The sequence below is a fragment of the Eschscholzia californica genome, unplaced genomic scaffold (genome assembly GCF_041429995.1).
Source record: "Eschscholzia californica isolate CP2 unplaced genomic scaffold, dmEscCali1.0.p SCAF_1, whole genome shotgun sequence".
NCBI classification, from domain to species: domain Eukaryota; kingdom Viridiplantae; phylum Streptophyta; class Magnoliopsida; order Ranunculales; family Papaveraceae; genus Eschscholzia; species Eschscholzia californica.
The window spans coordinates 13,862,961-13,878,603 of record NW_028238198.1 but is presented as its reverse complement, the minus strand read 5'-3'; the positions used below and the strand labels follow the sequence as shown (position 1 = coordinate 13,878,603).

Sequence of the window (15,643 nt, the reverse complement as noted above, 5' to 3'; positions counted from 1 at the left end):
CAATCGGATGCTGAGATATTATGCAAGGATGGATGATCAATATAATCCACTTGATATGCCAAGAAAAAGAAACGGAGAAAATTGATTTAGGGAGCTATACTAGAAGCGTGCCAAAATGGTTTATGGGGTCATTTTGGTGGTTGATCATCTTTAGCTGGCCAAAATGGAAATAACCCAAATAGACTTTCGTGGTACTAAAGATGCTTAAAATGCGATCTACAACAAGCAAAGTACACGTCATTTCCGAATTATACAGTTTTTGTGCTCTGATTATGTTCTGAAACTAATTAACCTTGGTTAAAAGGAACCTGTTATTACAACTACAATTCTGGAACTACGATATTCAGTTCTAGTGAACAACACTAGTACAAGGCTAAATACAGACAGACTAGCTTCGAAACCTCACTGGTGGCCTTTTTCGGAAGAACCTAATGAAACAATAATATCATAACATGGCCGCGGTTCAGCTACTGATTACTTGATAATCAATTAGATACGAAATAACGTAGCTTAGGTTATCTGTACCAGTCTGCAATTAATCAACAACATTTCGATAGTCGATCTTTTCTGAAACGTGTCGATCCCCCATTTCATCTTACGAGTGGAATGAGCAAGTACTCGGCGTAAAAGAGCTACAAGACAACACAAGAAAATGAACAACCCTTCAGAGAAAGGAAACAAATGATGGGAAACGGAAGGACTGGATCTATGATTCCCGAGATAGTTGGCATTATAATCATTCATATTCATATAATAAATACTTCGCAACCACCAGGGGATATGATACACAACCAGGTAATGTTTTGATACAAATAGGGCACACTCATAATAGATTACCTTCCATATAAACATGTAGAAAGATGTTATTGCAGTTTTGCTTTTCAAATCAATGGATTTAGCACGAAGCCATAGAGTTGAGGCCAAGACGACATGACCCAAAACCTGCAAAGGAAGTATACCGAAACCAAAATAAGAAAGAAACTCAATCAAGTCAAAACATGTATACGGTAGCTAATTGGTCTCGCTTCCCAAGAAATAGAACAAGTTACTCAAATCTTGACGAAGTACAAATTGAATCGTATTGACGAACTTGAATCAAATTCATGCTTATTTGATGTTGTTACTCAGTAAAGAAATCTCAATATCTTACAGACACGAGTTTATAAGCCCTAATCTCCAAATACCTCCAAAGTTGACTTGTCCATGGGGTCTACTTTTGGGTACCTCACACATCATAAAAAGAGTTTATCGAAAAGAAATTGAAAAAAATTACTGTTACTAGTTTGCTCCAGGGATTGGAAGAAGCTGCTCCAACCATAACTGCAACAGCATAAGCCATCTCAAGAAGGTATATACATGTCCAGAATACCTGCTCAACGGAATGTTGGAAATGAGATGAAGTAAATTACGGATCGAACTCCTTCCGTTGTTTTACTCTTACCTGTTTATGGTTTCTTAAAGAAGGAAAAAGAACAAGGAAACAAAGAAAGGAAAAGTGTTATTGACAACTCACTCGCTCTTGACCAAGGCGTACGGTAAAAGAACGAATCCCAAATATCTTGTCTCCGTCAATATCAGGAATATCCTACCAAAAGAGAAAGGAGGTTAAAGCGAAAAGGTTCCTGATACAGTGGTAGGGTTGCAGGAAGACCTCAACGGCGGATTAGTATGTTACTCAAAAAGCTCGATAATAAAAGATAACAGCAGTTTCTTGAGCACATTCTGTCTTTCTAATAAATTTCTGGAACATTCAAAATTTTGTACGTTTCTAGAATTTTATTAAGATCCAGCTATAGAAAAAGTTTAAGAGTGTACCTTGAATAATGCTATAACAACTGAAAAGAAGCTCATGAATGCAGTCGCGAATATCAAAGGCCTCGTCAAGGAAGCAGGTCTTCCATAAACAAATGTCTGTATACAAAGAGCATATGGTTAAGAGAGAGAGGGAGAGAGATTTGTAAGAACAACTGAAGACAGAGCAACTAGCAAAATTGGCTAAATGTTCTTATGAATCTAAAATCTCCTACTATCGTTGCTCATCTAAATCAGATTTATGAACAAATAGTTAACTCAACAGCACGATAATTACTAAGAAGATTACATTTCATTGGGATGGCGAGAAAGACGAGGAAATAAATGTCTACCCATTGGATGGTTAAAACAATTTTATCAAAGAATTTTTTGTGAAAGATCTCCCGAATGAGATCTGCCAGTCAGATTGTTTGGCTTGATAAGAATATGCAGCATTTGAGTAATGGGAAACCCGGTAATATATTAGCTCAATAGTAATTTAGCAACCTAACGTTGCTCTAAGAGAAAATGTATTACAAGAAATTATGAGTTTTCTACAAAAATAAAAAAAGAGAGAGAGAACTAGGGTCCGATTTGAATGAACCTGCATGTGCAGATAAAATGCGAGTTGAACAATGACAGCTCGAACAGCCAGGATGCACATAGCTGCAACCAAAGCAAATCTCTTCCATCGCAGAAACGGTAGCTGAAGCAATAGAAAGATGAAGACTGTATAAATTATTATTAAACTAATAAAAATCTAAATAATTCTGCAGATTTTGTTAATCATAACGCTGTTGTTTTAGGAAGGAATCTATTTATCAACGTGTCTATATAAATCAGGAAATCTCATTAAAGAGAAAGAAATGAAGGAAATACTTTTCATGTTTCCTGGACAAGAGCCAGTAAACCCTTTTGTTTATCTGAAGCTCGAACATGGAAGTCGTGGATTGTCATACTCTAGAATTGGTCAACCTATTTGCAAATGTGTCTGCCAATTAGTATTGAAATGCAAGTAGTACAGTGTTCGTACATCTTATTTATGTTTGTTTCCATACTACTTGAACTATATTTGCTTTACGGAGGAGATCTTTAAAAAAAAGTTCTTTTTTCTCATTTAGCGAAAGAGACAAAATAATTCGACAAAGTTTGTTTTTTCATGCCTCAGTAATATACTCACATCAATTGAATATGCAGTTCCAAGAATAAAGCTGACGAAAAGTGCCCAAAATAATGGCCAAGAACCAACTATCCACCCCAGCCAAAAGCTCTGGAAAGGAAGAAACAGATAAGTAATAACTCTCGGACGGAATTATGTCGTGGTTAACCGCTTTATCCTTCCCTACCTCGCATAGAGCTAAAGTACTTGTATATAAAACTTAAACCACCAAAATCAGCTTCAAATTGCAAAATATAATACCATAATGGCGAAAGACGTAACAATCGCGACTCCGGTTCCAACGGAATACTCCCCTGATGCAAGTGGAAGATATGGCTTGTTAACCTGAAATACAGGAACATTGTTGTTTACTGAAACATTTGGCAAACACTAAAAGCAAGAGAATAGCGGCTCTTTTTAACAAGTTCTCTCCGAAATAACCTAATACGTGGTAGAAAGCTTAGTATTCATCAGATATCCTATAAGAATTGTCTGGTATCAAATTCGGAAATGGCATACAGATTTGTAGACTTCCAACTCAGAAAAAAACGGCACTGAGCGGAGAGGCCCTAGATCTTATATACTTAGTCATGAGACTTTCTTTAATTCATGTACGTATGTTCTCACGCACCTCCTCATGTTTGGTGTTCTTTGAGCCAAGTACATGTATTTTTGTCGGGTGACTTGGAGTACATTTGACTGTTGGGCCTATCTCATGTTGATCAATCTCTACTACTGCCACTTAGCTTGAGACTTCCACTAAGAACCAATACGCAACTATCGGATAGATTCTAGATCTTCTATATTTAGTCATGAGACTTCCCTTAGTCCATGGGATAATATTCTCACATAGTCACATGCATATTATGCAACAATCAGATCTTCCAGCGAATACGCCAGTTGGCCGTCTCGTGCAATAATATAAATATAACAACATCGCAGCTATATGATACATTAAACTTGTTACAAATATGACCAATAATACCTGCAAAGGGGATTGCTCAGCAAGGTGGAATGGATACTGGTAAGCAACATATTCTCTATGATGCATTATATTCTCATTATGCAGACTGCTGCTTTTGGTCGTAGTTCGTTTGGACTCTTCCTAGAGAACATACTCTCTATGATGCATGTATCGTAAGATAGACTTATTCTCAAACAATTAAATCACTATTTTTAAATCTCAACCATATTAACTACTTAACTGCAATCCTACAAATTTTCACTTAAAATTTAGAAATTGGAGACTGAAAATTTCAGTATTTCCGGTAATATTGAACATAACAACGAAGTCTAAAAGGCAATAATTAATATGAACGACCGTACATTATCGTCATTTTGGTCAAGGAAATCTCAAAATCAATAATAACCCACCATTTATGGATCACATCTTTACCTATGCACCATTTACACCTGATCCCTTTGCAGACCACTGAAGTGAGGTGTATCCATGGATTCCACTGGTTTTGAATTTGTCTTTGTTTATGAGACTATAATGTAGAAGCTATGATGTTATAACAGAGACAAATATATAATACCTTGTCTATTTCGATGTCAAACAACTGATTTAATCCAACGATGTAGATATTCATAAAGAGTGCCGCAACAACTGCCTGTGAAAGAGTTCATAAAAAAATGGTCGATTAGGATAGATCACTTAATGAACACTTCCTCTTGGTGAAAACATCCGGTACAATTACCTCCAACAACCCAGTGAAGAACAACGGAGAAAAATCTGACAATCTTTCTACAGCAAGCAAAGAAACTGAGACAATACTCAATGCCTGCTAAAAGAATGAAGACTGTAAGCCTCTACATCAAGCATAATGAAGAAATGGAACAATATCAGTATCATGTAAAGTACTTTATCTAGCATAGAAAGAAGATATGCTTCTAGATAAGCTAAATTAATTAAAACCAAATGTACAATATAGATATCTAAATGGTCGATGTCGGTCGTTTTGCATATATGCCAGGGACGGTAGACAATAACAGTGATATACATGCGCAATACATCTCGATATCAACGACATAAAATTAAAAAAACCAGATTTAGAATAAATATGTGAAGATGTATGTCACAGTATCAAGTAGAACATGGCATTATGTAACACCTGATCAAAGAAAAGGTAAACTTAACTGTGCCTATAACTGTATGGGGCCGCGAAAAACGATAGAAAACATCGACGGCAGCTTGTACAAACTTCCAGGTGCTCTTGGGATTATCAGACTCAGGCTCTGATTCTAAAGAGTGTTCCGAGGCCGCATTTACAAGAAAACTCTTGTTAGGCTTCCGACTAAGAGCAGATTTTTCCCCTTCATCTTTAACGTGATAATTCAAAAAATATCTTTGAAATTTTTCACCATTGTAGTTATTTAAGGTGCCTCGTGCTGTAAACGAGGACACTTGAACTGGTCTATGGCGGCCTACGAAATCCAATGAGCACTGTTAGATTGTGATCAAGGAAAACAAACGAAACTAAGTTTCAAAGAAAAATGTATTGATCAGAAAGCTAGGTCAACTTTTGATTGACGAGAAGAATATCAAAACAAAAAATGGTGTAAGAACATACAAGTGATGGAACCCCACCCAGGAAACAACCCCAACTAACCATATAGACACTTATTTACATCCTTGGACTACATTCAACTACATTAGCATCTTTTTCTTTTAAATGTGGGGTGAGTAGTGCTGTTTGAATAAAGAAGGATCTCCAGAAACTAATTTATCGAAGTAAGATTGTTGCTTGGAAATGGATTTTTCACAAGGCATTACCTAAAAGTCGGTGACTGGTAATAAGACTTCATTTTTCTTGAAAGCTGTCCAATTATGAGCATTCAAGAACCAAAACTAAAAACAAAAATGCCACAATTCTTTTGCTCTTGTTATACACAAAACTGAAACATGTTTGATTCTTCAATGATACCCGAAATATCTAAATGCCTATGAAACACACTATAACGGATACTCTTTTTTTATTTTATTTTTGCCAAAATTTGAATCATCCGATGCTCGACTAATTGTAAAATAATTGTTCTAGCCTCAGTGGGAATAAAGTGAAAATTTTCATACACATTTTGCCTATACTTGCACAAAATCGAATTAGGTTTATAAAATACCACACTAGGCTAATGTCACTCGTGTATACTTAATAATTTATCCAAAAGTATATAATGGACTTTTTCGAACACAATAACTAAGACAAGAACAAATGTAAAAATATGTATGTGAACAGTTGTGTCAATGAATTGAGATTTTTAAGTAGTAGTAGCAGTAGTATCCAACACCTCATGCTGGTTTCAGATAACATACACCGATAAATCATCGTCTGGGTTGGATATGTAAATGCCATAAATGAATAGGATTATTTACTACACCAAATTCCACTAGTAAACAAGTGAGTAGTAGAGAACCCTCACTTGTATATTGACTACCCTTGAATGCATACCACAATTAGATAACTGAGAAGCCTAAAAATAAATACTTCAATAGAACCTAACCATGATAATCAAAACAACAGAAGTAAAATTAGCAAATTGTTTTTCCCCAAATTGAAACTTTTGTTAGCATAGGATTATAGGAACCCCAAAATAGCAAATTAGGAGAAAAGTAAAAGAACCCCAAAAGAGACTAAAAATTAACAAGTTCCAAACTGAAAAGAGACAAAAATTAGGGAAATGGGTATAAGATAAGCAGGTAGTGGAAGAGATTCTGTGATCCAGTTTGAAGCTAAATAATCATGAAAATGGGTATAAAGTGAGGGAGAGAGACTATCAGAACTAGTAAATGAAGTAGATAAATGATTGAAGTCATACTCTTGTTAAGATGAGAGAAATGAATAGTACAAGGACATGAAAGGGGAGAAGAAAGTTTGGGAGACGACCCAAGAAGCAGAGAATCCATTCCAAACTGCAATGTGAATAGTTGGGTCTGGTTTGTTTGTTGTAGAAAGAAGAGAGTGAATGATTTGATTACGAGCTTTATTAGGTGCCATTTCTGGTTCTCTTTTTAAGATATAAATGTTCTTTCATAAAAAAAAAAGATATAAAATGTTGAAGCACGCAATTGAAGTGGAATAGAAATATCGAAATATAGAGTTTCTTTTCGAGACATCTTATGAGTCTGATGCTTTATCTAACATTTCTGATCGTGGATCTGCTCAACAAAGAAGACTTTAATGTATTAAAAGTTTTTTAGAATTAACTCTATTTTGACTCCGAAAAATACTTTAGGATAAATTTGATTTTTTTTAGATGTCAACTCGTGACACATATGGAAGCTAAAATAACGAGTCGATCACAATTTGAGAGCTAAAAGTAAATTAACCCTAACATTAAATGTTATCACATTCTAAATTAAATTTGGATCACAGTGGTTTTCTTTACTTTAAAAATCCTTCGTGTCACTTATAGTTTTTCAAATTGAGTCATGTATTCGAGATGTTCTAAATCACAAACAAGATTGTGGAGACTCTATCTGTCCTAACATTTGGCAGCAGTGACTCACTAACAAGTTACTTTTAGGTTTTCCAACAATCAATTTCAATTTTCTTAAAGAAAGAAGTCTTTTTTTTGTCGAATAGCAGTTATATTGATAGTCGTTTTTTTTTCTTTTTGTTGAAGTTATATCGATAGTCTTTTCCTAGTAATGTATTTGAAAATTGACAACAATAGCGACTGTTAGATATAGTTTGTACGTTTCAAATTTTTTGTTATTTTGGAAATTCACGTCTCACCTTGGCAATTGGCATAAACCTAATTTAAGCGAGTACTGAAATTTGCATCTTGATTTTCCCCAAGAAGATGAGCAACTCACAGTTAACTTGTAACCTTTCTGGCCTCGTGAGCGCATATATTTGGTGCACTATTAGTATTATACTTCAAGAGTTCAAGGGTCCCATCACCTTGCCCTCGCGTGGTGAGTTTTTCATCGTTGTCTAAATTAACTCAAATCAACCCGTATCAACTAAAAAAAATAGCCAAGTCAACTTGTATCAATCATTCAAACAAATCAGACATCATAAATCAGATAAAATTCAATTTTTTGTAATCTTAAACAAGTTATTCAGAGCTGGAGTTTGATTTCAAATTTGAGTTTGAAGAAATAAACGGACTATCTTGGTGCCAAGAAATAAAACATCTTGGTATGCATTCTTCTAGACTACATCAAAATCAAAATATTGCTCAAAATCAATGATAAAATGGTTCTTCAGTTGGTAAATCTAGGGAGAGAGAGAGAGGGTACTTTTCACTACCTAATGTAGGTTACAGATTAAGCTGTACTATAAAAGTAATACACTTAATACCTTCAAAATCGAAAGAAGAATACGATGTTAACGCCCACATTTAGGTTTCTTTCGGACTTGGCTTTCAGAATATCATCTGATGCGTGACCATCGGAAACTCAACCTGACCTCTGTTCATTGAAACACCCCACTCATTGTTTCACATGTAAACGGAACATCGAAAAAATGACAACTATTTACTAAGAAGTGGGGCACCAAAGCGACGATTCGCGTTCAGTCTCTACCACAGATTTTACTCTTTTTGTTTCAGACATCCAAAATCAGAATTTCCGTTTGCAAATACTGTTTGATCTGCAAGATAACAATGAGTCGTAGCATAACCACCAGTAATCTCTAAAGGAGATAGACAACCACGGCATTGTTGAAGGAAGACTAGTGTGCAGAGCCGTTGGAATTCTGAAAGAAGATATATGCGACAATAAATCATGGAAAATATGGTAGAAACCGAAATTACATAATTAATAATAAGTTCGGGAATGCACACCTTTTTCCAGTTAAAACTCCATAAGCTGATCGTGCACCAGAAGAAATTGAAACCCCACGAAACATGTCTCTGTAGTATGGTAAAATGATTTGTCCTGAAATAAATATCTCTATATTAGCCAGGACTACTTAAAAGTTAAAAGTATTATAAGTGGTCCAAGGAAACCATACTCACTCTTCTGTATTCCATAATTTTCTAACAAAGTTTTAGTAGTTAAGGCAAGTATCAAATACCACTCTTACCATTACCAACCAAAATCTAATAAAGGCATGCTGACGGAATAAGAGTTGCATGAAATACGCTCGGTGATGGTGCTTACCTATGCTCGAGATGTTGCTTCTGAGAATTGAAGCCACAACGCCATGTCTTCTTCTATTCTCCATCTCTATCTTCTTTGACTGTGAAACTCGTTTACTGATAAAGCCAATCCTTGAAGAACCGAGCATCTTGCTACCTTCACCTGACACTACATCAAACCATATTCCAGAGGGAAACAATCTCCGTCTCACCATCCAAAGAAAAATTTTGGCATAAGGTGTTGCATGAAGGATCGATATAGAGAGCTCAATCATAACGCATACTAAACTGGTTGTGGTGGTCAGAATAGTGAAGAAAATGTGGAAAACAGAAGTTGTAGGTAGTAGTAATAGTAGGGGTGTGAACAGAAGAGAACCAACTACGTGCTGCTTGACAGTGTAATTGTAACTATCGAATCTTTCCCGAAGTGGGTTCCATTTTCGACCCCTGAAAGTAGTTATCGGACCATTTCAGCTAAAGAGAGATAACAGCAGCAACGTATAACAAAAGAATTAAGAACTAAACAAAGAAAAACAGTATGAAGTAGGATAAGCATCCAATCAACTGCACAAACACAAATCACCAAAAATGGTGAGTGTTTGAGCCTTAGCCTTATAAGAAAACAATAAGTATGCATAGAACTTTTTATAACATTTAAAGTCTAATATTTCAATTCAGAAACGATACGGAAATATTTGTCAATAGGCACAATTCCTAGTACCCTTTGAACAAGACTACCGCTAATATGATAAACGCAACATAATGGTCTGCTTCGCTGAACCAGCGGAAAAGCTGAGACTTCTGCCCGTGCATTATATGGCCATCATCAAGAAATATTTCATTGATTAGTTTAGTACTCTCTTGGGTCAAACAGAACAAACTTCCTTAAATATAATCAAACTCCTGTTCATGGAACCCATATACCATTCTAAACCATGCTACTATTTAAGAGAAAATTCAGGTGGTTAAATAATTAATTGGCTTAAAGCATAAATTTAAGCCTTTAGAGAGACATCACGGGCTCTCAAAATACGGCTGAAAGCATAACTCAATTTTTAGCAATGCACAAACATCTAGAGAAAAAGTTTGTCTTAAATGAATTTTTACCAACTAGACAAAGAGAAAGTTTTAGATATGTGACCTCCCAAAGGTGGTACAGTAAGCTACAGTTAAAAAGAGACATATGCACACACATGTTACTCCTAGTGAAGCAAGAAAGGAGCGATAAGGGTGGCACTACTGCCTGCTGCAACCACCATCCCCCCCCCCCCCCCCCCCCCCCCCAATTGACTCTATAACTAATTCAAATAGGAAACCCCAATTCCTTGGGGAAGTACCCAAAAGGCTAAAACTAATATAATACTGGTGCAACAAGTAATTGGACAGCTACAATTACTAGAAGTACCTAAAAGGCTAAAACTCTTGAATTTGCTCCAGCTCTGCAGATTCACATCACTTAATGAGCTATATATCAAGTGACGCAGAGTATATAAGAATTATTGGTTACGTCCAAAATAAGGATTAGGCAAATCACCTGAAAAGACGCCATAGAGCGGCCAGTGCCTGGATTTGCCCAGAATATAGAAGTGAAATCAATTGTTGAAGGGTTGATACATGTAAGGTTGCTAGCATAATCATGTCTATAACTAGAGCAGCAGGTACTGTGACCCCAAGAATCATCCCAGAGAGAGCGAGACCTTGAATAAAATATCTGAAAAAGACATGCAAAAAGAACCAGATGGTAGACCAGATTTGAATTACATTAAGTGCAATCATCCCAAATATTCCTGCTAGCTCCGTGTTCAATTTGAAGCCTGCCGGGACACCCATCAGCCACACACATCCGGAACGCATCAAATTGTTTGTAATTTCATGGACAAAGTTCAAAACCCATAAGCATAAAGATTCTGTGTTTCGTAATAATGTTAAACCAACAATGTTCCCAATGAAGACGTCAACGGCTACACTTGACCACATGGAGTGATTACGCAAAGCTGCTTTGTGCGCGTATTCGGCACTTGAATGGTACCTATGAAGTAATTGAAAAGGTAAGTGAAAAGATGCAGGTTGAGACGCAGACTGAAGCAATCAAAATTTGTGGAGACCACTAACTGAGAGAGTAAAAGTCAATTTGACAAGGTGGTCAATAACCATCCAACTCTGACAGTTTTTCAGGGTTTCACCAAAATTATAAAATCTTAATGTAAGACCGATATTTGGCAATTAAGATCATCCCATATGATATTTGGCGGGCCCATCCATGTGTTTATATGTGCCATTGTTCTTTGGCAAGCCATCTCTACTTGATATCTGATCATAGACCTCTTTTCCCTTGATTTTAACCAAGCATGTCCTGCTCAAAGTTGTGTATCTAATAACTGGAACTCAAAGTTATTTCGCAAAAGTTGTTTTAAGTTACCTGAGACCACCATCTCGAAGAAATATTGGCCAATAGAGAAGCTGACAACTACGAATATGTATGTTCCTCCAAGTATGACTGAATACCTTAGCAAGAACGGAATAAACGTACAATTGTGATCCATAACTTTGAAATCTATGGCACAACTGCAGAATGATATATAAAAGAGTGACGAAAGAAGCCAAAACACCCGCTGTTAGGTGCCATGCGATATTAACTAACCTGGACAATCACAAAACAGACTATCAAGAAGCAGAATCCAAAAGAATGAGAGTAGCAGCTGATATACGAAGAGTAAGACTGATAAAGCTAAAGCTAGAGATAGGAGATTACATGGAAACAGTAGGATACTGGTCAAAGGAATTCTGGAGACCCACATAATCCTCAAAGATTACTTTAGCAGCAGTTGAACTGTTGACTGCACAGACAACTGAATCCTACATTAACAAATGCAAAACCATCGGTTCAGCAGATCCTTGCAGAATATCATTGAAAAAGAGATATCAAGTGGACTTGATAGAAACAAAACTAGACACGTTAACCAAGATATTACCAATCCTGTCGAAGGCTGTTTTTGGTGAATCCCGTTAACCCAAATGGGTGTCTTGAGGCGCATTTTCACTTGTTCAGATGAACTCCAAGCGTTCAATGAATAATGATGTACACCAAAAATGGGTCTGTCATAAATTATTACCTGAAACCATTAAAATATATGTGGCTTACAAGAAAATCAACAGATATAACCAAAAGAATCAACGAGTAAAGGAACTCCTCACTTACATACGTGAACATCCAAGGTAGGCACTACCAGCCCATCCCAGTGTAAGTGATGCAACTTTGGGATCCCACAGATACCGTCATGACAAAAATCAGTGTCATATGACAACTGGACCCAGTTGCCATTTCTAACGGATGACTTTCTATACTGTTCTATGAAGCTGTTAAGTTTGTGGCATCCACAGCTCCATTCTGCACATTTATCTACTAATAAATCTCCGTTTCTTTGTGGACTTATCTTTTTAGAACATTGATCTCCAACGACTTGCTGTGACCCATTAACGCTGTAATCTACGGCGCAGAGTCCCAGAATAGCAAATGTTGATTTGTCCTGTAAAAATAGAGGCATCTTTGCATTTGTAGAACGCAGAATCTCCTGATGAAGAAATAAGAACATTTTAAGATTCTGATATGCATTAGTTTGAGATTGAAAGAAATACTTGGTAGAACCGCAAAACTTTGCAAACACAATAAATTTCTATCATTAGGTTATACAAATCGCTTTTATAATCCCAAAAATCTATAGTTACAAGGAATCCGTTAAGCATCTTAATCTTTAGGACAACAATTGGTGGAAGACATACTAAGAGCAAGTTTTTGAAGGGAACCCTGATAAGGAATTAGGCAATAAGCACACAGGCAAAGTGGGTCGGCGGAGTGACTGAAAATTAACCTCAGCTGTTCAAGTAAATGAAGAGGAGCTTTTGATCACAGTTTCATACGCAAACTAGACGCAACCCCCAAATATTTGCAAGAGACTATTCTGTCAAGAACAGTGCGATTAAAATAAAGGAAACAATGACAACTTAGTAAAAACCACTTTAAGCGGAACTGACCTCGTGCTCCTAATATAGAACCTCTGGTAGACCTAGCATGCCTTCAATGATATCACGATCGATATATAAATAGTCTAAATGTCTCCATTTTTATAAGCGAATTGTTTGAGTTGTTTAGTCAAGTAAATACAATAAATCATTTCAGAGTTAATTCAACCAAAAAGGTTAAGTCATGGCGTTATGTACGGAGACGATGCCATAGTAATCGATTAACTTACTTAAGTATCTAGTATCTACACTTGGCATTATGTACGTAGACGTGTTATAATAATCGGTTAACTTACTTTAAGTATCTAGTATCGCCCTAGAATTAATTTTCTAGTGTATTAATGGGGTAGTTATCATATCCATTGCCTTACCTCCAAGTTCCTCTAGTTAGTTGCTCATACTAAATTAAATAAAAATTTAACAACACACCAATGTGTATTAATCATCTCTGGAGAGATTTCATCAATTATATCAAATTTAACTTAAATGATCAACAAATCTTACAAAAATTAGGTTCAGTGAAGAATGAGTAATTGAACGGAACAAACATTAAATTCAGAGAAATCATAGAAAACAGAACTCAATTCATTCAAAATATGAAGGAAAAAAAAAGGTCTGAGTAAGATCAAGTCAAATACTAAAACCTCAAGTTGGGCAAGAGAATGTGAGATCTTTTCAGGGGAAGCAACAAGAGAGACGACGACATCAAGTGAAGTTGAAGATGAACGGAAAAACCAACCAAGCAAGATGACTGAATCAAGTTTTTTATTTGAATTTTGTTGTTTCGGCCACCAAATTCGACATTTCCCTCTCATTTTATCAAGAATCGAGAGCTAAACAAAGTAGCTATATGAAACCCTATTTCTCATTTTCTTTACAGAGAATCAATACCAGAGGAACTGATTTACTAAATCCGAAGTTTCTCTCTCTAAAAATGGATAGAGAATCAATACCTGAGGAACTGATTTACTAAATCCGAAGTTTCTCACTAAAAATGGATCGGAAGTAGGAACCCTAGAACCTGCCACTAGACAGATAAAGGTAGGAGAAGTTAGTCCAATGGTACCCATTTACAAGTAAAGAAAGAATGTTCTATAAGCGCCCCACATTGTTGCTATTAGCGCCCATTTACAAGTAAAACAAAAGTTGTACAAGTTAGGTCATATTTTGGGGAGTTAATTCCTATATGGCCCCCTACTTTGTGACCAGCTTCCTTTATGACCCCCTTTTTTTCGTAAATTCAAATATGACCCCCTATTTTCAAGTAAATGTCATTACTACCCTTCTTAATTTTAAATTTAAAACATTTAAAAAACATTATTTCCACCTCACCCCTCTCTCTCTCTCCACCTCATCTCTCTCTACAACTCACCCATCTCTCTCTCCAATTCACCTCGCTATCTTTCCAACTCACCTCTTTCTCTTCCAACTCACCTCTCTCTCTTCCAACTCACCTCTCTCTCTCTCTCCAACTCACCTTCATCTTCCCCGATTAAGGTCGCCGGCCGGCGACCTCCAAAAAAAAAAAAAAAAAAAATTTCCTCTCATCTCTCTCTCTCTAAAAACTCCGGCGAAGGGGGTTTCCCTTCGCCGGAGCCGTGAACAGACCAGATCGGTCTGTTCACGAGCAGACCTCCGGCGAAGGGAAACCCCCTTCGCCAGAGTTTTTAGAGAGAGAGAGATGAGAGGAAATTGTTTTTTTTTTTTTTTTTGGAGGTCGCCGGCTGGAAAAATTTCCGGCCGGCGACCTCAATCGGGGAAGATGAAGGTGAGTTGGAGAAAGAGAGAGAGAGAGAGATGAGTTGGAAGAGAGAGAGGTGAGTTGGAAGAGAAAGAGGTGAGTTGGAAAGATAGAGAGGTGAATTGGAGAGAGAGATGGGTGAGTTGTAGAGAGAGATGAGGTGGAGAGAGAGAGGGGGGAGGTGGAAATAATGTTTTTTAAATGTTTTAAATTTAAAATTAAGAAGGGTAGTAATGACATTTACTTGAAAATAGGGGGTCATATTTGAATTTACGAAAAAAAGGGGGTTATAAAGGAAGCTGGTCACAAAGTAGGGGGCCATATAGGAATTAACTCTATTTTGGGGTTGTTTTCGGATGTAAAGTTGGGACACTTCTAATTCAATGGCGAAAAGTTGGAACAATCAAAAACAAAAGAAAAGCAAGAACAACATCTCTGGGTGACAAGAAAAACAAAAATTATACTCAATCCGCCTCTTAAGACTCCCACTTGAACCGTCTGTGAGAAAATAAGGGTAAGAAAACAAGGATTTCTCTCACAGACGATTCAAATAGGAGTCCAAAGAAGTTAGTCATACAGACTCGTTGGTTAAGAATAATAACTACCAAATTCGACCCTACAATAAAAAGAAAAACTTAGTTCTTTTTCCTTTGTTCTAGGTTTCCAAACCATAGTTTGCCCGACAATATAGGCAATGTTTTTCTACGTGGGCGACAAATTATTTTACCATATATAATGAAGGAAGTTTAAATGAGATATAGATTACTGAGGTGCCTGGAAGAACATAACCACAAGGTTATAAATATCGCAGCACCTTAAACAACAAATCATGGACAAGAAGTGTC

General features: G+C 36.5%; 2 protein-coding genes across 2 annotated transcripts; both read right to left on the bottom strand.

The window, feature by feature from the left end:
* Window positions 1–240: 240 nt before the first annotated feature.
* LOC147564335 (homogentisate phytyltransferase 1, chloroplastic-like) lies at window positions 241–7,014 on the bottom strand. The gene is made up of 12 exons (XM_086645037.1): window positions 6,767–7,014; window positions 5,091–5,377; window positions 4,651–4,734; window positions 4,489–4,563; window positions 3,212–3,295; window positions 2,972–3,061; window positions 2,396–2,497; window positions 1,816–1,911; window positions 1,514–1,585; window positions 1,274–1,369; window positions 838–942; window positions 241–632 (listed from the first exon to the last, which is right to left on the bottom strand). Exons 1-12 carry the CDS (start codon window positions 6,852–6,854, stop codon window positions 591–593), a joined length of 1,221 nt encoding a protein of 406 aa, XP_086501163.1. The 5' UTR covers window positions 6,855–7,014; the 3' UTR covers window positions 241–590.
* A 937-nt stretch (window positions 7,015–7,951) lies between these two features.
* LOC147564334 (N-acetylglucosaminyl transferase component family protein / Gpi1 family protein) lies at window positions 7,952–14,176 on the bottom strand. Its single transcript, XM_086645036.1, has 9 exons — window positions 13,702–14,176; window positions 12,241–12,609; window positions 12,010–12,150; window positions 11,790–11,893; window positions 11,457–11,678; window positions 10,572–11,066; window positions 9,060–9,484; window positions 8,741–8,834; window positions 7,952–8,652 (listed from the first exon to the last, which is right to left on the bottom strand). Exons 1-9 carry the CDS (start codon window positions 13,870–13,872, stop codon window positions 8,517–8,519), a joined length of 2,157 nt encoding a protein of 718 aa, XP_086501162.1. The 5' UTR covers window positions 13,873–14,176; the 3' UTR covers window positions 7,952–8,516.
* Between the last annotated feature and the right edge of the window lie 1,467 nt (window positions 14,177–15,643).